This window comes from Salminus brasiliensis, chromosome 11 (assembly GCF_030463535.1).
Source record: "Salminus brasiliensis chromosome 11, fSalBra1.hap2, whole genome shotgun sequence".
NCBI classification, from domain to species: Eukaryota; Metazoa; Chordata; class Actinopteri; order Characiformes; family Bryconidae; genus Salminus; species Salminus brasiliensis.
In genome coordinates, this window is record NC_132888.1 from 21,588,538 (window position 1) to 21,612,782 (window position 24,245).

Here is a 24,245-nt window from a genome sequence, read left to right on the forward strand (position 1 = left end):
GATTAAATGGTGGGGACTAAACTAATCCTTACTAATCCTTATAAAGACAGTTGTAGAAAGTGCCCGTATGCTCAACAGTCTGATCTGAAGTGGCCCCTAATAAACCATTCACTTAGCAAATAAAAGCAGAGTTAAAAACTGCAGTGCGATGAAACTCAGGTAATACTAACCCCACCACGGTCCTTTCAAGGATTCAAGGATTCAAGGATTCAAGGAGACTTTATTGTCATTCGCATCACATGTGGTACATGGGGTGGAACGAAATTGTGGTACCCAAGGACCCAGTTTTACCCAGACAGCAGTACTTAAATAAATAAAATATACATAAATATATAAAAATATATGTAAAAATGAAAATAAATAAAAAATGAAAATTCAGGGCTGGTCCAGCCTGAATCCTATTTCAGGAAAAAGTGTGTGTGTGTGTGTGTGTGTGTGTGTGTGTTGGCAGCCCTGTTTTTAACAGGTAGAGAAGTGCTCGAGCATGCGCCAGCCGGTCGAGAGCGCGCCTTGCATCGATGGAAATCAACAGCGCCCTCTAGGCTGCGGTACACCTCACTATAACACCTGCACCGGGTCACACATACGAGCCGGAAGCAGCGTTAAAACACTCTCCTTAAAAGCGAGCAGAGAGTCAGGAATGAGGTCTTTTTCCTGAAAAAATATCTCCTGACAACAAAAGTAGTGGTTGTGTTATCAAAAAAAAAAAGAAAAAAAGATGGAAATCGTAATAAAAGTGGAAAATATTCAATTCTGCCTTTCAGTTCGCCTCAAAGCTGCGTGAGGACTGCTGGCCTGATAGTGAATCACAGAAAATGGAAAATGGACACAGTACCGAAGCTGGCAAATGAAAAGCAGTCGTATTCGCAATTCTCCTTCCCTGCCACAACTTATTACCGACAGAGTTCGGAGAGTTGGGTCAAGGGAAAACACGCACCGTACGCAGCTGAACTAGCTAGCTACAAGAACAGCGCCTCTCTCAAGGGCATCCGCTGGTCTACATGACTGCCTCGCTGCTGTGCCCATTGTGCCACAGAAACTGCTGCCTCTCATTCAACCTGTAGCTGAGGGCTGTTGTGTTACCGTCCAAACACAAGGACGAGCTCTGCGGTGCCGCGGGTGCGCGCGTGCGCGTTCACGAATCCAAGGGCGCAGGGGGGGCTGCGCGTGCGAGAGTACATAAACAGAGGTCTTGAGAGGGTTAGGTCAGGGCCATCGGTGCCGCCTGTGAGCTGCCTTCACCGTGCGTGGATACCCTCACCCTCCGCTGCTCCTGGATTTGGCCAGTTGGCCCGCTGACTTTGCGTTATTTTGTATATTAAGTGTAATCCCTTAGTGTATGTTCATAGGTACAGCTGCCTAAATAAAAGACTAATAAAAGTAAACAGGGAAAAGCACCATGTCGGAAAATGCTCCCGGCATTTACCCCTGTATCAGGGGTAAGGTAATTTAAGGAGAATTAATTTTTGTATTTATTTTTGTTGTTTAATTTATTTCGCGATGTACACTTTTGAAACACTCAAGAAAATAATAACTAAGTTAAGACTGTATAAATCATCCGACAAAATCATGGAAAACAGTATAATACAGTTGTCGGTCTGCGCATGCGCAAGGCCGCTAAGTAGCACATATCGCTGGGTAGCGCAGCTCGACAGAACACCGGGCCAGTGTGGAGGTCGGAGCTAAGCAGCTTGTTCTGCCTCGGTGTTAGAACCTGCTGCTGTGTTGAAAAGCTTGACAGCCACGACACGGTTCCCTCACAATAAGCCAGCGGGGTTCACGGGCTATTTGGCTGAAAGTGAAGGACAGGAAAATTACTCTGGTGAAGAAATACAAGCCTTTCAATCCTTACCATGGTAACCGTTCCTTAACATGCAAATGAGAGCTAGCGGCGGCTTTGAAACTCTCGCTGTAAACATTAGGACACATCGCACAGGTCAGACGTCAACACACACACACACACACACACTGCACTTTCGCTTTGTAGAGGTGCTCTTTTAGGACAGCATGGTGTGTTAGCTAGCTATGTTCCAGCTACATCGCCGGTAAACTCTTCGACTCTCAGACAGGGGCTTGGATTTGAATCAAAAAAGAGTCGATTCTCAGATTCTAATTGTTTGGGAATCGAGGGACGCCTTCAAAACGTCGGAGTCGATTCCACACAGAGACGCAGAGACATGTTGTACTAAACTTGGATACATTAAAACAGCACTGCCAGTGCTGGACACATCTGGACACACACCAGATCAACTGACCTAGGGGAATCAATCAGTTTACTTAAGCTACCCTGTTTAATTTAGCCAGCATTAGCTCACAGGTAGAGCTGGCCAATAAGGTAAAAATACTTTATAATATTTAAAGTAAGTATTTCATGACTTTTTCATGACTTTTTTTCGCACTACACAATGTTTATCACAGTACATGTACATCACAGACTAAAATATCAGTAGCGATTCTTAAAAACTTGTACTGAACACAGTGATTTTTATTTAACATCTGCTGCTCTTCATCTAATTAAACTAATCTAATTACACTGTTTGTAATATAAACTGATCAGTGTTTTTTAAGCACTAGCAGATAACCCCGATATGCTTAGAAAATCATATTATCACAATAACTAAATGTATCACGATACGATAAAATATCGCCTTATTGCCCAGCTCTACTCCCAGCATCTCCTTGCTAATGTCAAATAGCTGTTGATGTTAAATTAGGTTCATCCCAATTGCATTCTTATTACTAATACTAACTAGTTTTCAAGTATGTGGTACAAACATCCAAGATGCATACTCAGAAGCGGCCGTTTTTTGAGTATGCTTACGATGTACACTATTATCCCACAATGCAATGCGAAACGGCAAGAGGAGGGGCTACTCAAGTCTGGAACAGTTGGGGGGAAAATGGCAGATAGTGATTATACAAGTGCTGCTGGAGAACTGATACAGTGACGTGTGTGATGGTGTAGCAGCGCTTCATTACTTCTGTTAGTATGTTAGTATGATGATCTCTCTGTTGATGACAGGGTTGTGGGTTCGATACCCGGGCTCGGCAAGCTGCCACTGTTGGGCCCTTGAGCATGGCCTTTCACCCTCTCTGCTCCCCGGGCGGCACAGCGATAGATGCCCACCTTCCTGGGCACATGTGCTCACTGTCACTGGGGGTGTTAACTGCATGGAGGCCAAATTCCATCTGTGTCCAACACTAATAGTGAACATGGTTGTCTTGTCTTGTTTCGCAGGTTTTCAAGACACACACATATAAGAATAGTACGTAGTGTATACCTAGCAGTGTTAGTGTGTAGTACGCAATTGGGACACAGCCCTTGTGTCCCTAAGGAACAACTGAGGAGAGAGCAGTAAGTTAAAGATCCCATGTCATTCATACTATCAGTGCAAATAAAATAGTGTATTTGTCGTTGGGTAATAGTGTACATATTAAATTAACTAGCTAGATCTTATTTCCTAAGCCTATTTGCGTGAAACCAGCTCTCGGAATTGACTCATTTGGAACCAGTACTGGAGTTGACTCTTATTCATGGGAGGGTGGAGAATTTTCTCTTCTTGATGAAACATTTAAAGATGTTTTTATATGAACTGTGTTCAATACAAAACCTTCCAGGAATAAATCTGTAATGCAGTTACTGCAGTTAATTAGTGCAGTTGCAGTTCTCTAGTTCTGTATTTGGAGAAGTTAAAAGGGCACTGATATGTCAGTAGTGAGAAAGGTTGATGCATGATCCTTGGGACGCCCTCCATCTTTCTCCAGTGCTGTGGCGCCCTCTACAGCTTATTACTGAAAATGATTTTAAAAGCACTCCAGTGAAACTTCAGTCAGATTATAATTAATAAGATTTTTAACAATCAACTCAACATGTGTGCTGTTTGAGAGGAGACCAGGCGAGCCTTAGTTTGAGAAGATCTGTTGTTCTAGGATCACAGGGAGAAAAGCGGAGGTCAAGTAAATGAGCTCTAAATGAGAATAAAATACAGTGCAAATTGAGATTTAAAATATAGTCTGACTTTTCTTATGAATGTAAAGTGTATAAATATCAGTTTACTAGTTTACCATTACAGAAAAACTTTTTTTTAGATTTCCCACATATTTATTACAGATATATATATAATTAATATAATTATATTTATAGCTTACTGCTGTCCAAAAAAAATGCATCTCCATTTTTCACCATGGTCTGAACCCTGAAGCTGCTCTGTACACCATGTAAATAATTATGGATGAATAGACCAATAGAAATGGTCTTTGGAATAAACTGTTATTATTAAATTGACTTCCATTCATAGTTAAGGCCATTTTTGCCTTCCCCTGTAAAGTCACCATTTTGGAGATTTTGATATTTTTCATTGAACAGCAACAATACACACACACACACACACACACACACACACACTTGCCTAGACTGCAGAGTTGCTTGTGCGACAAGATGACTGACAGATTGACAGATTGTAAAACAGCATGACTCCAGTATCTGTAATGTTCTACATCCAGTGTGACTGAAACTAAAGAGGCTGTGGACTATATTTCAGAACAGCTGAGATAGAACAGACCACCCATTACATGCGAATATTTCTAACTCAACTACCACCATAATAGTAGAATGTCTTGTTGTAACAGTGCCTAAGAAAGTGCCAGAGTCCCTTCAGAGCCCAAAGTAGTAATTAATATAAGACACTCTTAATTGGAGCGTGACTACCAGCTGTTTTTTTTAACCAATGGGAGAAAAACCACAGTGAGAAATGTCAACGTCTGTTGCACAGATTGCATTCCAGTGTGTCCCCAGAAAACTCAAGTACTTACGAACTGAACTGAGTAATATAATGAAATACTAAACACAAGCTTCAGTGTAGACAGAAAACATAATAAATTAAAAATAAATAATAATTGCTCATTGATGTCTAAACTTTTAAAGAAGACTAAACAAGGATGCAGGTGTTGTGATTTTGAATAGATAACTTTAATGAAAGTAATAGTACAACATAAAAAGGAGTAGACAACATAGGAATCTAGAATAAAGAACAGTACACATTTGTTGAACAACACTGCAAGAGTTCTCATTTTGAATGAATATATTCATTTACATATTTCCATTTGTAACCATTTAATGGTCAGTTCAGCCTCACATGACCCCGTCTGTCTGCCAGTGGTCGGCAGTTTTAGGGTCACTCTCGTCTTCGATCCTGCTTTGCATACCCAGGTGACGAAATGATGACATCCGATTTCTTAAAGTGCCTGTCGTTACCTAACGCACGCTAGGCCTAACTGTAAAGTGCTTGCCTATCCGACAACTACAGAGAAGCAAAAGTCGCAGGAAAAGATCAACAACTCACCACCACGAGAGGCTCATACGATACAGTATTACTGGGCAAACAGCAATTTCAGCTCCAATTTGTGATAGCTGTTTTACTTTTAATCGGTTAGTTTCATCTGAACACGTTGAACTGTGATACACTTTCACAGCCATAAATAAACACAGGAGAGGAATGAGGAAATGCAGTGGAGCTCTGGTGAAATGTAAAGCAAGAAAATTGATCACAGTTTGCATTTTATATGCTTAAAATAAATATCTTTATATCTGTAATATTTCAAATACTTTGGAATCCCCAGCCTTCGATAATAGAACCAATGTAACCCCAAGATAAACAAGCCCAAAAAGCAACTAAAACATCCCTATTTCCCGCAGTGAGTGTGAGTGAAGTGATCTCCCCCAAAAGCACACCCAAAAGCCTTGTGTAAAAAGGTATGCAGTGCGTACAGTGCATAAAACAAAAAGATGTGTAGCATTCCATGTTAAATCACCACCGGTTTCCACATTGCTCAGATTTGGGAGACACACCACCAAGTGATACACAACACAACAAAGGCACTGCTTGAGAATGAAACCACACTGTAACCATACTTTCGAATTTTCAGAATTTCAGAGTTTAAGACCTTAGCTTTTAGAGTTTAAGAAACAGCTTAGAATATCTCGTCATTTCTATGGTTTGTTTGTTTTGTACATAGGAATACTTCCATTTTTATAGGCCAAAAATAAATATCATCTGCTTCACATTGTCCAAGCATATCGTCAAAACACAGAAAATTAAAATATAATTAAAATATAATATATTAAGAGGAACCAACAACTTTAAACCGGAACCATCAATCATTTCTCTGGATATGTTTCTGGAGGAACCATGTAAACTATTTCAGCAATGCAGAAATCAGCATACGCATGTAAACTACAAGATTCTGGACTGTTATCCCTGCCCAGCATTCAGTGGTAAAATTAATATTTTCAGAGTTTAAGATTTCCACTTCAGAAAATTACTTCACTTCTTCATATCTTATAAAAAATCTCAAGAGAAAAATTCTCAAGCAGAACCTTTGACTTGACTTAGGCCCCATTTACACCTGGTCACATGTCTTTGAGTATCAGGATTATACCTGGATAAGACCAAGCCACATCAAAATGCAAGGGTAAACACACCCAAGACTCATAACTAGATACAAATCCCATCACTCAGCCACTTCAGGAGGAGGCCTGAGACACATTTGTGTCAGAAACACCGCCCCGTGCAGTGCGTCGCTGGGCATGTGATCAGCGTCTGCAAAGAAGATGATCATGGAGGACGACGGCATGTGAAAATCATGAATTTTGAGACAGCAACAGTCTTAAGCACAGCACTGCAAATGCATGTGGTGAAAATCTTATCAGGATACAATCCAGATACTAATCACATGAAGTGACTGGGTGTAAACAGGGTCTTAGACTCTTCGAATGGAGTGGCTCCTAGCTCTGTAAGAGGTGTGTTATTTGATGTGATTTAATATGAAATGATATAAATGAACACCATATTAATAAACTTTTAAAGCTCCTTTCTCTTTTATACAGTAATCTCTGAACAATAAAAGACCACTGGCCAGCAGAGGCTATTTTTCTTTTTTATACACTTCTGAGGTTTAAAATTCCGATAAACGTTGTTCATTCGGCATATATCTCAGTCTCGGGCCTAAGCTCGGAATGGAGAAATCCTCCTTGGCCCACAGCTGTGGAGTACAGTCTGTTACTATGAGGGGGCATGCAACCGTAGTTAGGGAAAACGCCAGTTCCCATTCGACTGGGCTTAGGTACTTTCGCCTGCACAGACACATATCCATCCAAGTAATCGGTGCGAGACGGCACATACATGCTGCGAGTCCTCGCCCTGCTCTGGGCAGGATACGAGGGTCTATGATCTCGTTCCAGAGTCATTTTAGCCCGGCCGGGTGGCTGACGACTTTTCACACTCTGTGATCTCTCCGATCTCTGCAGATCGTGCCCCTTGACCCAGATGTATTGGTAGTCCTCTTTAGGATAACTTCGGAGGGTCTTAAACATCTGCTTATCCTGGGTGTGAAATCGGGTAGGTCCACCTTCGGAGGAATCAGGGTGTTTAAAATCAGGGCAGCTGTATTCCTTATGCAGAGTCAGGTTGCGTGGCAGTGGTTGGGCCTCCAGCACATGCTGTGGATAGTTGAACATGGAGCGGCTTTGCTTTAGCCTTAGGGAGGTTTTGGCAACATGCCCACTCCCTTGCCTCTCCAACTGGATGGGAAGGGATATGTCCGGCTCAGAGAGTGGGTGCTCAGGAGAGTAATGGGACACCATGGTCACTCTGTATTTCCCATCAGCCCCTTCGGTGGAAATAAGCAGATCTTTGCCTGAATCAGACTTGCTCCTTGTGTGCATCGTTTCTTGGCACCTCTGGCTCCCTTTCTGAAGATGGGGCTGAGCCACAGCAGGGTCAGGCAGTCGCTTTCTGCCTGCATTCCCTTGTCGATTGGATGGACCATAATGTTGATCGGACAAACCAGAATCAAACATCTTGTACAGAGAGCTGTTCTTCCCTCTTGGCAGCTGACCAGCATCTTGTTTTATAAAACTGCCTTCTCTGCTGAAAGGTGGGTTGAGGCAAGGGTTGTGATAGTTTTCGATACTACTCATCACCCTGCCAGGATGGGAAGGTAGCCTACGGAGGGTGTAGGAGTGGCTGTACCCGTGGCTGTTTACTCTGTATTGATCCATATTGTTATATCGGGCCTCTGAGTAGGGGCTGTACCTATACTGAACTTTACCATCCTCAAAGTAAGGCCGCACATGGTGGATATCTGAGGGAACCGGTATCTGGTAAGGATTGTTCTGGCAGGACGGATGCTGGTAGAAGTAAAATTTGTCCTCTGGTGGTGCATGCATGGAGCGTACCCTACGGATGGTGGGGTAAACAGAGGCGCCATCCATTGGCGGGTATCTTGGTCCACCGTGTCTGTAAAGACGACCCGGGGAGTATTCATCCCTCGGTTGACCTTTGTATTTAATGGACTGGTGGAGGGACCTTGGTGCCAGGGTGTTGTAGTGGTCCTTGGAGTGGATCTTGGCCTGGTGCTGCACATAGTCAGGCTGAATGTATGAAGTGTTCTGTTCAGCTGGACTCGACCAATGATGGGGGTACATGTGTCCAATAGACCTCTGCATATTCTCCTCCTTGGGGCTGTAGTGGTAACCTGAACTCGGTGGTGTAATTGGAGCATGTGGAAGAACCTCGTGCACAGAAGCTGGCATGGAAGCTTCAGCTAATATAGCACGGAAGTTGGATGCATTGGCAACTTGCTTGCTGAAGAGAGCAGCCGTGGCTGTCTGACTCTCAGAGGTGCAATGGAGAGAGCTCTCTGCCTGGGAGAGAGAGGGTTTCAGGCTGTTATAGGACTCCATCTCAGAGCTTTGGTCTGTGCCTCCAGCATCTGTACCAACTCCAACATGGCGGACATTCTCTCTCATGGCCGCATGGTTCTCAGGGGCCTGACCCACGTCAAGGCTTTTACCAGCAGATATGTCCTGAGGGAGAACACTGGCTCCATGACTTGTTGAAGACAAATCACCTCCATCAGAATAGCTAAGTCCACTTTCACTGCCATGACAGGCGCAGGTGCTCTGTAGGCTACCAGCGTCAGTGCGGCTTTCAGTGGAAAAGGTGCTTGAAGGACCTACAAAGGTTTTGCAGTTTTTGCAGCGGTCCTCTCTAGTAGTAGATGTTTGAGGTTGTAGAGAAGACGGTTGAGGCCATTGCAGCATGGAGAGTGGATCCTGGAGATGTACTGGAGAAATAGGAGTGGGTGGTTCTGAACTCCCTCGCTTCCTCAGCCGGGTAGCCTGTTGGGCAGACTCAGCCAAAGCCAGAGCCAGCATACGGGCAGCACTCTTCACTGAAGGCTGGGGGGTAACGAGAGACACAGACCTCACCAGGCCTGGAGTGCAATCGAACATCACTGCACCTATGAATTAGAAAAGTAAAATAATCATGCATTTATTTATAAATCATGAAACAGTTGCAAAAGCTACCAAATGGTGGTTTAAACATTTAAAGGCAAAATGTCTTTGGACTGACCTGATTCTGTTTGTTTCATTGACTGGGCTTGGTCACCGTGACTTTCTTCTGGAGTTCCAGCCTTTGTCTGACTTGAAGAGAAGGGCTTATTTTGACATTCATCACCTCTCGTGGACTCACCAGGCTTAATCAGAGGCGAGATCACCTCAGTGGGAGCCACAGGCATACCTTTCGTCTCCAAATCAACCTCAGTGTTCTGGATGAGGCCCTCTGGAACAATCTCGGAAGACTCCAGCTCTACTTTAGCTTTAATAGCTGGCACAAATTTCCCTGAAGTTGAATGTCTATGACTTGCATCCTCCGTGGCCTTTGGGTTGGCATCGGATAAAAGTACAGGACTGGTGACTTTGTTCAAGGGTTCTGACTCACTGGAGCTACCTCCATTCTTCCTTCTGCTGCCTTTCTTTCTCCCATCAGATACAGTGGCCTCAGCTGGAGGTGCACCGCACTGAAAGGACATGGGGTCAAAGTCTGGAAAAGCCATGCCAAGATCAGCTTCAGCAGAGTGTGGGGGCGATATGAGAGCAGGCACACAAGAGGTAGACACAGCTGGGTCCTTTCTGCTGTCTTTGTGGCTGGACGAGAAGTCTCTGTGGACTCTGCTGTTGAGTAGCTCTTCGTTAAATGAGGTGGACAGGGCATCACTAGTAGAACGAGGTCTACGTGGTCGATAGGCCCCTGATCCTATTAAAATAGCAAAGGAGTTAGTTCAAATGATATATCAAAGAAAAAGCATTCCATTAGTGTACAGTCTAGATCTGACTTTACCCTCAAGGTTATGCGAAGAAAGAGATTCTTCACTTTTAGCTGATCGCAGTGTTCCAGTATCTCCTCTACCACCTGGAAAATTACGACAAGGCTATATCATATTAGGGCCATTTCATATCCTTTCAACACATTTCACGTGCTACGCACACCAACAGTATCGGCAATGACCATCAAAAGTCCTAACCTGGGAGGGCCATGGTCTTTATCTCGTTGGGCTCACTGGGATGCCGATGCAATTTGCGCTTGGCTGTGGTGGAGGATTTTCCCATATTGAAGAATGAACGCCAGCTTGCAACAGGAGATTTCTTCACCTTGGTCTGGGCCTTCTTTCTATGAGCACATGCAATATTATGGTCAATTTACGTACGCAGAGAAAGAAACAAAAAGAGAAGGCAAAAAGCATATACCATATGTATATCATTTTTTTTTTACATGAAGAATCTGTATACCCAAAGAGACACACCTCTCCATGGGGAACTCTATGACTGTGTGGAACCTTCCTTGCAGGGCAGCAGGCCCCTCCCCAACTTCAATGTACTTGCTGTCAGGGGACACAGGAGAGACGAGCTGAGCCTGGGTACGGGCCTGCGCCTCCTCCAGAGAGAGTAGCTTAGTGGACGGGGAGCACACCAGCAAAGATTTGGGCCGGGACAAAGTGCTGTGGCCTGCAAAGACAAATGACTGAAACGTGTTAATATTTAAGATCTTTGTTAGCTGAGCTTCATTGAAAAGTCGATCCACGCTGGTGGTGGCGGCATAAAAATAAGCTTTGTTTTTTCTCTTGGTACCTGTGCTCTCACGGATCAGAGTGCTGAGTTTGGGACTGAAAAGCACATCAACATGATTGAGGATGAACTCCACCACCACTGACTGAATGCGAACCTCCATGAATGCAGACGTGCCACTGAAGCAGGCTGACTCGATTTGTTTAGACCTGCAAACACACAGGAACAATTAAGGAGAGGAACATTTTTCCAACTCATCATTTTACTGGGATTTTGTCCCAAAGAGCTAACTTCTTAGTATATGTGCAGCACCATGGCTACCTCACAACATTCGATAACAGAAAACATGGAAAAGTAAATTACATGTTGTTACTGTATGAGTTAATGGATGCAGTGTTGCTGTTGAAGGACATCCATATGTTACCAGATTTAGGTATGGAAATTAGAAGCATGAATTTATTAACATGAATTTATTTATACAAATCTCACACAACATATGGCAACTTACCTGAGGAGATTGGGAGCCCAGACAATTGCCAAGTTTTTGCAGTGCATGTTTGTGACATAGCTAAAGGTTGCCATACGGGCCAAGTGCCTCATAAGAAACTCAAGAGTTCTGGAAAAAATGGAGAACAGGAGGCCTAATTTAGAAATGGTTTAGAAAAGTTTAAACTCTGCATAATACCAGTGGTCTATGCCTCATTTGGTGAGATCTATTTAACAGGTCTATGCAGCCTACAGCAGCACAACATAAGAGTGACAACAGTGAGTATAGTGCAGTTCTCCTTCTTGTCGCTAGAGTGCGCTGTACACCAAACAAACCTGTAATGCGGAGGAGGCAACTGCTGAATAACGTCATGGATTTTAACGAGCCTCTCATCATCTGTGGCTGCTGATACTGCATCCTAGGGAAAAAAAACACACACACACACACACAAAAAGCAACCACACCACCTGTGTTCATAATACACTTTAGCTAGACGTTATTAGATTTAGGTAAGGTAGATTAGTGTGTCAAATCCCTAATGCCTCTGTGCTTACTGAGAATTTGTCATAGAGCTGGTAGGTGAGCAGGGGGTTGGGAAGCTCACGGAAATAGAGCTTGCACAGGGAGCCTACGGAATGGATGTCCTGGATATATGCATCCTTAGTGAGGTCTGGAATGTGCTCGGAGTCAAACTCATGGCTAGAGAAACAGAAGAAAATACAGCCTTTATTAATTTACCATAATAGTACAGCTGATTCACTGTTTATATTTATTGCAGTGGTTCTAAATCCCAATTCAGTGGATCCCACATGTGTTTAGCATGCACTATACTGAAAAAAAACTATTTGGACACCTGCTGATTCACAGTTTCTTCCTAAATCAAACGTATAAAAAATAAAACTGGTGGATAAACTGTCTGTACTGTCCATGAAAGGCTTTCTATTAGATTTTGGAGCATTGCTGTGAGGAGTCCATTGTAAGAGCACCAAAGCATTAGTAAGGTCCAGAAGCTGAATGATCACCACCTTATCTTCTACTTCACAACTCCTCCCAAAAGTACTTAAGCACAATAATTCCAGAGAACCCAGTTCCACCGCTACACAGATCAGTGCCGGGGGCTTTAAACCCCTCTAGCCCAAACCTAGCATTAGACATGTTGCCAATAGGTTCATCTTTATCTGCTGTCCTGTTGGCAGTACTTCTCTACAGGGACTAGTGGTTGGTGTGGTGCAACAGATAACACCAATACCTGTCAGTGAGCTACCACATCATGTGGGAGACTGGGGTTCGATTCCCAGTCTGGGTGACTATGCTGCACTATACCAATAAGAGTCCTTGGACAAGACTCCTAACACTACATTGGCCCACATCTGTAATACGAGTAACCTTTTAATTCGCTCTGGATAAGAGCATCAGCTAAATGCCATAAAATGTAAATGTAAGCTGTGAGTGAGCATTTGCACATCAGTGTCAGCAGTGAGGGCAGCAGCTGAATGCATTCATTAGAAGGGGTGTCCGCAATAATCTATCAATCTTTTTTTTCCTCTTACCGCAGTTTTTGAATGTTGGAGGCAATCCCAGACAAACGGTAAATTCCATCCACTACCCCATGCTTTTCTATAAACTCTGCACAGCTCTTGATGACTTGAGGGACTTACAAACATATGGAAACAAACATATCAGTTAGTATCATGTAATGCTGTACCCTAAACCAGCACTCTACTGCTTTCCCTTTCTTGCTCACCATCATGGCCTGAGTTGAGGAGGTGTTCTCCCAGGTCACAACCAAATACCCTCTCCCTCAAGATCCCTCTCTGCTTCAGCTTCTGCTTGGTGGGGCGTGACTTTACGAAAGTCCGCAGGAACGTGATTAGCTTCCCATGCTTCTTAGACACTGGGAACCCGACACAAAGACCAAAAACTCTTTAGAGGAGCACTTTGCTTTTTGACATAATACAGTGTACACTACACAGTAAATACCTGGTTTGGGCAGGGAACTGGTCACGTGTGGGGGGATTTTTTCACTGATTAGTTCCACACATTCACAAGGGAAAAACCCCACCTTCACAGAAAGAACAAAAAGGGCAGACGAGTTTTGGATGCAGTGGAAATCTAAACACTGATCATACACACACACACACATTTTATATATATATATATATATATATATATATATATATATATATACACACACACACACACACACACACACACACCATTCTTATCTGATATACTAGACTGCCTTCCATATTCTAAAGAGGACTGGGACACTGGCACACATTTAGGTTAATCTGACAGATGGATAGGTATTGAACACTAATATTTATTTGATCAAATCTATTATCACATATAGCTTTGGGTTTAGGATAGACCACTGAGCTCCAGGGCTAAAATAATAAGCAGAATTATTTTAAAAAGTAGAATTTTAGAGCATAACGGATGTCTCAGTCACTGTAAGAACAGTAAATCCTTCTAATTAAAACAATTTAAATACTAAAGTATTTCTTTTTCACCTGAAAGCCATGTTTCCCCCTCCACCAGCCAGTGTCTTCTTTGGGAGGCATATCAATGACTGAGACTATGTCTCCAACCTAAAAACAGAAGAGAATGCCACATGTACTTGTGTAGTGAGAAAAATTTTGGCAAATAGCAATGCAAAAGCTGAACTAAAAAGGTTCACCTCAAAGGAGAGCTCATCTGCAGCCTGGGCTATGTAGCGCTTGATGACATGGGCGGCAGCCACCGCTGGAACATTAATGGAGGACTCATCATGGACTAGCAGATGGTTCCCTTTATTATCAATCTAAAACACAGAGAGAGAAAGAGCGTGAGTGGGTGAGTATTCCCCAACAAATCCACTGATGTCATTTAACAAGAACAACCGCGAGTCACCTTCCGCCAGGGGCGTATCTGCAAAGAGCTGGTGTGGCTGCAGATTTTCATTCCAACAAAAACACAGGGTTGCACACCCATGCCTTAAGCCATCAAAATCAACAGAAATTCAGTCAATAGCTATAGTGGCTTCTGTAGTATGCCACAAGAAAGTGCATTCAGGCAAAGCACAAAACAAAGCAAGTATTTCTAGTTCCAACCATTGAATAGTGACCCTTCACTAAGGATACAAATCATTGAAAGAACCATTGTGTGCTATCAGCAGACTGACTCATCTCAATTACTTGTTCTCTTTTAAATCTCACGAGCACACATCCCATGCAACACTGACCCTTTCCTAAGTCAATATTAAGTGCTCACCAGTGTAATTTGACAAATTGCAAGTACACTGTAAGACACTGTAATTACAATTACACACTGTATAATTTAGACAAATACTGCAGCTCTAATAGCCACAGACTTCACAAAGAGCCATACTCATTGTGTTGGTGAAATACAAGTTGATTCGGGAACAAAGATGCTTTGTATTTTTCAAATGACAAATGTTATATGAGAACATGGGTGTGTGAGACTAGTGCTTCAGCTTCAGTAACACAAATCTGGTTTCAGCTGCCTCATACTGCCTTGCAAGACCAAAAGCATCCTGACACAAGACTGTAACTTCCATCAATCACTTCTGCTGCCACCCTGCCCCCCTTCTTTTCTGTCCAGTGGATAAGAAAAGCAACTAGGCTATTAGGTCTTGAAAAACACAAGGTTAAGCTGACTGAAGTAATACAGTTTAAAGCAAAAGTGGAATTGACTGCTGCACTGTTTTGTACTCTACCTCCATCCATGTTAGTGCAGGTCCACAGTTTATCTTGTTGTCAGCAATGGCTGAGAGGCGGGAAAGGTAGGCAGTAAGCATCTGGGAAAGTGGCTGAGGAAGCAGGAGGAGAGACAGATGAACAAGGGAAGTAATGAAGTCTTCAGTTCCGCTAAAAAGCTGACCTAACGGCATCCCAAAGCGTTTGTATCAATCAGCTTTAATACATTGCACTGTACTCTCCTTCCAGTACTGTCGTCATTGTGTCAGTGTGCCGACCCCCCTCCTCACGACCATGTTCTCCTAGTTTAGTGGTGTTTGTTTATTTATAGGGTTTATATAATGCTCTATTTTAGAACAGCATATAAGAAGATGATAAAAACTAGCATTTTCTTTGGACGATTTGCTGTAGAACAAACCCAGATTGGTGCCTGCTGAGTAATGAATTATAAGGCATACAGTCTTAGGATTCCATCACTACAGAAAATGCAGTTTCTCTGCTCCACAAATCCAAAGCTGGGGGGGTGTTTTACTCTTCTAGTCCGGGTTTGGGGAACGTTGTATCTGTTCATTATAGAGTTATAATGAGGTATATTTTGAATCATTATCCTGTTGTAGAAGTACCACATGTCTTCACACAAGGCATGATGGGTCCATTCCCCATGCTTCACAAATGGCAAGGAATTAATTTCATAAAATGCTGATTGTGGCCAAAGAGTCATATTTTGCCTTCATCAGTCCACATGACTTGTTTCCATGACTTCTGCAGGCTTCATCTGGCTTCTCTAGATGCTCTGTAGCATACTTGAGACGAAGGTAAGGTCATGAGTAAGGGTGAAAAAGATTACGATTGTAAAAAACAATGCTGTACAGTTTAACAGTACACCACTCTCTTAACAGGCTGTTGGCAGACATATTAGGATTTTAATCCTATGAACATACAACCAGTTTCCATACACGCTGAAAACACATCATTATATTCTCATTGCCTTCCCCGGTCTTGCAAACATCCATTACTTTTGTTTCAGATCTTTAGATGGTTGCTTAGAGGAGCCCATCGTTGCTGAGTAGTTAGTACAAGGTCTGAAGATTTTTACAAATTTATTAAGCTTGGAAATGTAAATCAGCTGACAGTTCCTTATTGCAGTTTGTAACTTGCCCTGAGGTCTTTTTTAATATTTACATTTTATTCATTTGGAAGCAGATAGCCAAGTCAAGTTTATTTATATAGCTCCTGGACATTGTTAACAGATATTTGTATGTATTTAGGTTGGAAATTTAATTGAACCGGTGGAGTTTTTCACCGATTTCACCAAACGTTTTATTGACTGTTAGAACTATTAAAAACAAGCCTTAAAAACTAGCCTTTGTATTTTAACTAGCCTTAAAAACAAAATGTATATTTCCATTCATAGCAGATTACATTCGCAGCAGTTACAAAATGATTTTAAAATAGTTGTATACAATGAAAATAAAGATAGCTGATAATTCAGCTGTAAAATACAACAGGGCTGTGTTACCTCTGATTTGTCCGTTAGGCTGTCAAATCGGGGCAGCTCTGTGAGCCGAGAGAATCTTCTGTCATATATACAGAGATGGAGGTGCTTGTCAAGGACACGGAAGTCTTCATATGACCGTCTTACAATCCATTTCCGCCCCTGGCACGCAGAGAAAGAAATATATGACATTAGGGCAAGCGCAGTGTAGGGAGAACAGAGGTCCCTTTGACTGAGCATAACCTTCAAATCTCCTCAGAATGGAGAATAAAGCCCAGTGCAGTCTTATAGAGGCTTATGGCGTTAGTGCCATTTTGCAAAAAAACAAAACAAAACATTTGTGGGTTGAGGAAGCTAAATCTAGGGCCTAAATATTGTGAATTTCACTCTGCAGCACTGAGATTTTATACATCTAGATAATAAGATTTGCTGCAGTAAAGAAAGACGACTTCATATCAGTGGAGCAGCACACGCCTCATAGGACCAAAATCCCCCAGTTCTCTTACACATATACTGGCCTCAATATACCCAATTCCACAATTACAAAATGGAGCTCAAAGTATATTTTTAGAACTTCTCAAGTAGCAATTGTTACAAGACACCCTTGCCTTTTCACAAAATAAAACCTTTCCTATGCATATTGGAAGCAGCCATTGTTCCTCATTCAGCTCTTCCAATTCGTCCTTGTGAAGTCTCCCAATGCTTATAGTCCTGTTTCCTTCTAAACTTACAACCAGGCCAGAAGAAGTTTAAAAAAACAAAAATACTGAAGGCTCTGCATGTGGTTGTTTTGCCTTTTTTTCCGAACTCAAAGTTCTTTTTTTAACTTCCCCCTTTTCCGACCATAACGGCAAAGCCTGGCTTCAGCACTGTTGCCATAACAAACCAGCGATCCAGAGTGAGGCTTCCGTCTCTAGAACCCTGCAGAGCATGCACATGTATCCACATGGAGCCTTATCTTTTCTAAAGAGCACAGCCATACCTGGCAGCAGATCTGGATGAGATACACAAGCTCCTTTGAGTCTGGGCTGCTGCGCATCAGATCATTCTGATCCTTGGCTAGAGAGAGCTGGAGAGAGATGGAGGGAGAGAAGAATGATTTAGGAGGACGGAGAGCCCAGGAGCTGGAGAAGAGAGCATGGGGAAGAGTCATGTCAGCAGAATCAGCTCTAATTTAGAAGGATAGCTCTTTTGAAAGCGAAGATAAAAAGGGACAACGATGAGATCTTACCTGTATGAATGAATTATTTATGAATTAATGAAAGAACATAGGAATCATTTTACAAGAGAGAGCACGGATGTCTAGACAGAACCACAATATTTAATATAACCATTAATAGCAGCGAGACATTCTTTATCATTTTAAACTGCTGTGTGCAAAAGTTTGGCCACACCAGCCAAATTAAATCACATCACATCGAAGAGAGGTAACCACAACCTCTGCAGAAAACGAAGCAGGCTTTTCTGCAAATGTTGCATGGCTATTATTTGATGCACTTAAAAAAACACATGCAAAGGTTTGTAGGTACCTCCTTTGGCAGAAATCACAGCTTGCAAGTCTTTGTTTGCTTGTTTTAGGAAATGTATGCCACTCTTCCTCGCAGACTGCTTCTAGTTCTGCAATATTCGTGGGCTTTATTGCACAGGTTTAAGATCTACCCAAAGACCTGTAATGATGCTCAGACCAGGGGACTGAGAGTCAACAAGTGCAGTCCTGCTGTAGAAGCCTGTTTGCTGTTATTTAGTTAAACCTTTAGAATCAGAATCAGAGCGAGGTCTCCCAGCTACCCAAGCACTCCAGTCTCCTGTGGCACCAACTGCCACACAACCACAGTAAATCCACAGTTGGCCAGAAGTCCTTTTCATAAAAAGCTTTATGCTTCTCTCCTCCAACGAGGTCATGTTTTCTGCAGTAATTATCTGAGTCTGTAGTACTTGTTTACAAATCGCCTCTGGCTTATTTAGTCCTTGTTTTATGTACTACAGTCCACCCATATGGGATTTTTTGCCAACACGAGTAGTGGTGCACTGTTCTACACTGCAGCATTTCGTCTGCACTGAAAAGTGTGTACTTTCCACATTGAGGAGGACTTCATCCTGTGACCCTATCACAAAATCATCAATTATTAGTTTGCCTTTTTGGTCAGCATATGAGCAGTTCAATGCGAGAGGTTTCCTGGTGTTTCAGATCTTGCACAGATTTCCAAAGTTCACTTTAAGTACTATACGTTAATGATATTACAGACAGCGAAATTTCTTTTATAAGTTTTATAACCAAGGGTTAAGATTGCAGTGGTGTGAGATTTTCATGGTATGATAAAGTCGTTGTTGTTATTGTTGTTATTATGACACACTGAACCATTAAGGATTTATTTTTGTTTTAATAAACTGTTTACTATAATTAAAACAATTTATTAATGGAGTACATGTAAAATATCTCCCTTTGAAATTCATTTATTTCTATCTAATGATTATTTTCATTATGGATTAATCTGCTGATCATTTTTTTCATTATTCGACTGATCGGAGCCCCAGATTCTGGGACTAAGACCATGCCACTATAATCCAAGGATCGCTGGGGCATGCTGTTTGCCATCAGCAGCTGGAGTCCGAGAGAGCACACCTGGCCTTCCTCTTTTAGAAGTGGGTTGACAGCACTTCCTACTCACATCACTCCTAGTGTGACGTTGCTCTGCACAGGTAGCTGTTAGCTGTTGTATCGAAGCTGGGAAGTCATTTTTCCACCGAACATTCTGGCTACCTAGCGATGCTGCATCACTGGCAGTACGAAAAATAGGCATGGTCTGACTTCGCAAGTGTTGTGGGAGATGAGCTAGTCTTTACGCTCCAAGAGATGAGGGCACTGCTAGTGATAGGGAGGGTCCACATGAATGGCCTTCAAAATTGGTCAATTCTGTCTTTTTACATTTTTTTTTACCGGTATTAAGCAAATATATTATGATATGATAACCAATTTTCATACCATGATACAATAAAACCAGTATTTCTGCTAATTAACATGTTTTTCCAGATCCTTCAGCAGCTGCTAAGGTTTGTAAAGTCAGCAAATTAAATAATCCAGGAACTGACATCAGCTGACAATTTCCAATGAGTTTCATTACAAATGAAAGAGGGCTTTTTCACAAGGCACAATTACCATTTTCTCCATTTTCTATTTGTAATAGAAGGAGTTTTTTTTAAGTAATTTGCATAGTTTGCATAATTTGCAAGTAACTGTCAGCTACGGTAACTGTCAATATTATTATAATTTTTTAATAGTTTGCTGCAGAGACGTTTACGTCTTTCCACTTCATTAATCAAAAAATACGATCATCCTGGCACGGTCTGTAACGTTATCTAATCTTCTAAAATCTTGTATAATGTCAAAAATAAAATCCTCTATCCTCTATGACATATATGTATGTATTTCTTTATCCCACTTTACCCAAGTTCTGATGGTTTGGAAGTTCTGTTAGTAGTGAAAGATCCCCAGTGAGGAAAAGCGACTTTCCATTAAATATTTATGTCACAAATTTGATCAGATGCGCTCAAAGCATGCACTGCGGGCTCTGCATCCAACAGATGCACTCTTATTAACAATTAACAAAAATAAGTGTATGCCTGTGCAACCGGCACAAAAAACCACACACACAAATGAACAGCTTTGCAGTGCCTGCTGCAATTTACTAGTTTGCATCATCTCATTAATGCACCCTCTTCATGCGTCATACAATATATATCAGTTGCGCAGATCAAAGAACCAAAAATGTGGGATGCCTAATTTATAGAGACACCAATAACGAAGAACATCAAAGAGCCCCAAAATATGAAAGCATGTCTTATTTATAGCTATAACTACAGCAATGTCACAGGAGACTAAATGACCCAGTTAAGCGGTTCATTGTAATTGAAATGATAAGTTGCTGGGTCGATACCGCAGTATTGAAAACCTACTTGCAGAAAATAGCACACATTCATCCACAGTATTACTGCAGACCAGTTATCTAGCGCACTTTACCAAAGACTGCCAATATAAAATGAAGAAGCAACTAAACTATACATTTGATGACTTAAGAGTGTAAGCAGGAACGGCTTACGCTAAACTTCCCCATCACAGTAGACTGTTCTGTTTGGTACAGATCTGTGTTGTTACTGATGTGCCATAATTAACAATTCTTGATAGAGGTATATGTGCATGCTTCAAAGCTAGTACTTAGACATGCTAGCTTATTATCTCACTATAATTTGCATTCCCTCAGCCACAGAGCCCTTCACCCATACCGTAACAAACATCTGCCTAAGACAGAAAGGAAACCAGCCACGATCGAGCCTCACCAGGATAGAGTCCGTCTCGCCTCATCAGCCTAGGCCAGCCCCATTCTGATGAACGTTCTGGTCCAACATCTGAGCCGTCCCTCCTCAGGCCTCTCTCAATCACTCTGCAAGCTCGCAGTGCACAACATAAATATATACACACACACACACACACACACACACGCGCGCACACACAAACAGGCACGCCGACGAACAGCAGCCCTTCACGCTTCTGACGCACACCTCCGCAATCCCATCAGCTTCTGCTCGGGCTCATCAAACGCAGCGAGCCAAGAGCCAAATTTGGATCAGGCAGAAAAGCAGCCCATCTCCACCAAGATTTCCACTAATGTTGCCAACAAGAGCATGAGAGACCCTCTGTGTACTTCTCCACAAGCTGCTCCTCTAAAGCCTTCCCCTGGCTCAGCTGCTGCAGCAGGCAGCTGCGCACACCTCCGTGTCTAAACGCAACTGGAGAGAAGAACGAATCTAGAGAGGGAGCTTCCCTACGGCACCCCCCCTCCTCCCTTCTCCCTTCTCCCCTCCCCCTCCCCTTTTCTCCTCTGCTGTGCTGGATGGCAGCCCTGAGGAGATGCAGGACTGCACAGGGCTGGGCTGGGCTGGGCTGTACTGAGAACAGCGCTGGGATGGAGTGGAGTGGCACTGAGAGCTGGCCCAGCTCCCTCTACCAGCTCAGCACTCTCTCCACAAATATCAGACACAGCCCAGAGAGAAAATGAGAGAGAGGGCAGGACTCAAAGACAGCTACGCATGACAGAAGCTCCCATCAGAATGTCTTTAGGGCAGTCCCGATAATCTGAGCTATACATACGCAGAAACTCAAAATTAATGCTTTTCTGAGTAGATCAGTAGTATTGTCAGTACCTAAAAGTGCCGTAGAATAGTGGAATAATGATAGTTTGGTACATGAAAGTGAAACACTGTGCACCTCAAACTCTGTGGCTTTTCCTGTGCCACCAACATATTTTTTATATACCTGTAATACTCAAGAAAGTCAATCCAGGGGCAGACAACGGGTACAAGGCTAAATGCTAATAAGCTACAATTTCTTCAGCTTGATAATGCCACGTTGCGCTGAGAGGACACTGAGAGGACACTGAGAGAACAACAATATCCTGTAAGACTCAGGATAAAGAAGTAGGACTAAACGCTATGCTATGCTACGTAGCTCCTGTAATCCGCCATGGTGCCATAAACCAGGCAATAAAATTCACCACCAATTTTCCCCACAGGCCCTCTGTAATAAAAGACCAGTGTGTTTCATTATGAGGCCAAATTACAGGGTAAAAAAACTAAAACAAAAAACAACCAAAGTCACATACCACCATTAGTGCATCTCCTTCAAAAACTGTGAGCACAGCAGCTCAAAAACTGGGTGAAAAGCAGCACCAAAAGGTCACTAGGAAGCCAATGGCAATACAAACTGCTTGAAATTCATATGGTGCAATAAATACAGCATAAGCCTTTTGCAATCGAGGAAACAATGATCATCAAAGAAATTCCACAAACTGCACAATAACCCAATCTTTAGTCTGATCTTTAGTCCACCTTCGCCCTTGAGCAGTGTCAAATCTGAACAATCCAACCTTGTGACCTCAAACTAGCTCAAAATAACATGCAACAATTACACTGCTACATACAATGACTGACATGCCAACTCACTTGGTTAGACGAGCCTGCACTATTTTATTAGGACTATACTTGCTCGTTGGATCTTTTGAGCGCACTAATGCATGAACATACCCACAAAGCTCATACAGAACATCTGAGACTGATCAGGACCACTCATAGCGCATGAACATATTTGTTTTATTCAGCATAGAACTGATTTATATATAGTAGCATTACGCAACATCAGTACTGCAAAGGCAAAATTGTGACTCAGTATCTGTGACACCAGCAAGATATCATCTTTAAAAGACCAGAAATTAATCTAGTTTCACCAGAGCCTAAAATATGAGAAAAGTTAATCCACTGCTGACCCAGATTATGATGTGTGCATCAGATCTTCTCCCTTCCTAGATAAATGTTGCAAGATTCCACAAAACACACACAGGATCTGACTGTTTCCAGAATATATTATCCCTAAATCTAAGAAGCCAAATCTCTTAGTTTAATCTTTTCTATGGCATCATCAAATAAGAATTGAGGTTGCACAAGGACAGTGGAGACGTTTCAGGAACTGCCAGGCACTCGTACAGTAGACCAGAGACTACGGCAAGCTTCAGGTTCGAAAGCGCTCTAATAAAATAGTGTTGAATGAAAGCTACAGCTACACACAACCCCCCTCCTTTTACAGCTTTAGGATTTACGGATGAAGGGAAGGAAAGTTAATCTGAGTCTGAAGCAGGCGCAGCGACCAGGACGGGGAAACCCGAGGAGACGCTGGTCTCAAATCAGCAAGAGCTCATGCATGCACGCACTGCTGTGTTTTAGTGCTGCATAACAAAATACTAGCATTGTGCTAAAACTGCTATATGTTGGGTTTGTTTAGCAACTTGCAATATATCCGGACTAAATCCGTGCAAATCTGACTTTCTTTTGTGTTTCTGTCAGTGGCCCCAAGTCAGACTTTAGGGTGCAGAGATCATCATTTCATGACCTACATAGTGTACTACATAGGGAGTAAGGATTTTCAGATTTTCCCCATGACCGTTTGCCAGCATAGCCTGCCTGTAAACTAGTGGCAACAAACGAGTGGCAGAGTGATTCCACATATTTTTGCTCGCTCGCTCGCTCTCTAATGAGGTGGCTCTCCATTGTGGTGGCCTATAGAAATGATGCCTGTATAAAGCTACCGGCATCCAGTTGTCAAACCTCCATGTAAAATGTTACCAAAAAAAACAAAACAAAGGTAAAGGTGCACGTATTTGTCACTGTACAGCGAAATGTGTCCTCCGCATTTAACCCATCTGGTAGTGAACACACACTCACACACACACACATGTGTTAGGGGCAGTGAGTACACACACACACCCAGAGCGGTGGGCAGCCAACTCCAGCGCCCGGAGAGCAGAGAGGGTAAAGGGCCTTGCTCAAGGGCCCAACAGTGGCAGCTTGCCGAGCCCGGGAATCGAACCCACAACCCTGTTATCGATATCCCGGCGCTCTAACCGCTGAGCCACCACTGCCCCAAAACAAAACAGAAAAACAAAACAAAATACAAAAAACAATAATAATAATAATAATAAACAATAACTATAAACTATAACCCCCCCCAAAAAAAAACAATAATTGTTGTACTTGATTTGTGAACACCACCACAAATTGGTGGACCTTAGTCCATGTCCATGTGTATCCGAATATTCTAGGAAATTCAGG

General features: G+C 42.5%; 1 protein-coding gene across 5 annotated transcripts in view; it reads right to left on the reverse strand.

Moving 5' to 3' along the window:
* Window positions 1-5,376: 5,376 nt before the first annotated feature.
* Window positions 5,377-24,245, reverse strand: part of arhgap32a (Rho GTPase activating protein 32a) — a 33,665-nt gene continuing 14,796 nt past the window's right edge. For 4 of the 5 annotated variants that reach the window (XM_072692157.1, XM_072692161.1, XM_072692160.1 and 1 more), the window contains exons 6-22: window positions 17,572-17,658; window positions 16,614-16,751; window positions 15,115-15,207; window positions 14,077-14,199; window positions 13,910-13,987; window positions 13,377-13,458; window positions 13,141-13,290; window positions 12,947-13,049; window positions 11,951-12,095; window positions 11,732-11,814; window positions 11,418-11,525; window positions 10,973-11,118; window positions 10,648-10,849; window positions 10,369-10,514; window positions 10,185-10,256; window positions 9,417-10,100; window positions 5,377-9,303 (exon numbers count right to left, since the gene is read on the reverse strand). In XM_072692157.1, the coding sequence (XP_072548258.1) occupies window positions 6,977-9,303; window positions 9,417-10,100; window positions 10,185-10,256; window positions 10,369-10,514; window positions 10,648-10,849; window positions 10,973-11,118; window positions 11,418-11,525; window positions 11,732-11,814; window positions 11,951-12,095; window positions 12,947-13,049; window positions 13,141-13,290; window positions 13,377-13,458; window positions 13,910-13,987; window positions 14,077-14,199; window positions 15,115-15,207; window positions 16,614-16,751; window positions 17,572-17,658 (4,767 nt within the window). In that variant the 3' untranslated portion in view covers window positions 5,377-6,976. Of the gene's footprint in view, window positions 9,304-9,416; window positions 10,101-10,184; window positions 10,257-10,368; window positions 10,515-10,647; window positions 10,850-10,972; window positions 11,119-11,417; window positions 11,526-11,731; window positions 11,815-11,950; window positions 12,096-12,946; window positions 13,050-13,140; window positions 13,291-13,376; window positions 13,459-13,909; window positions 13,988-14,076; window positions 14,200-15,114; window positions 15,208-16,613; window positions 16,752-17,571; window positions 17,659-20,924; window positions 21,371-24,245 lie in introns of those variants that run through there. The other variant, XM_072692162.1, reaches the window with a different exon arrangement.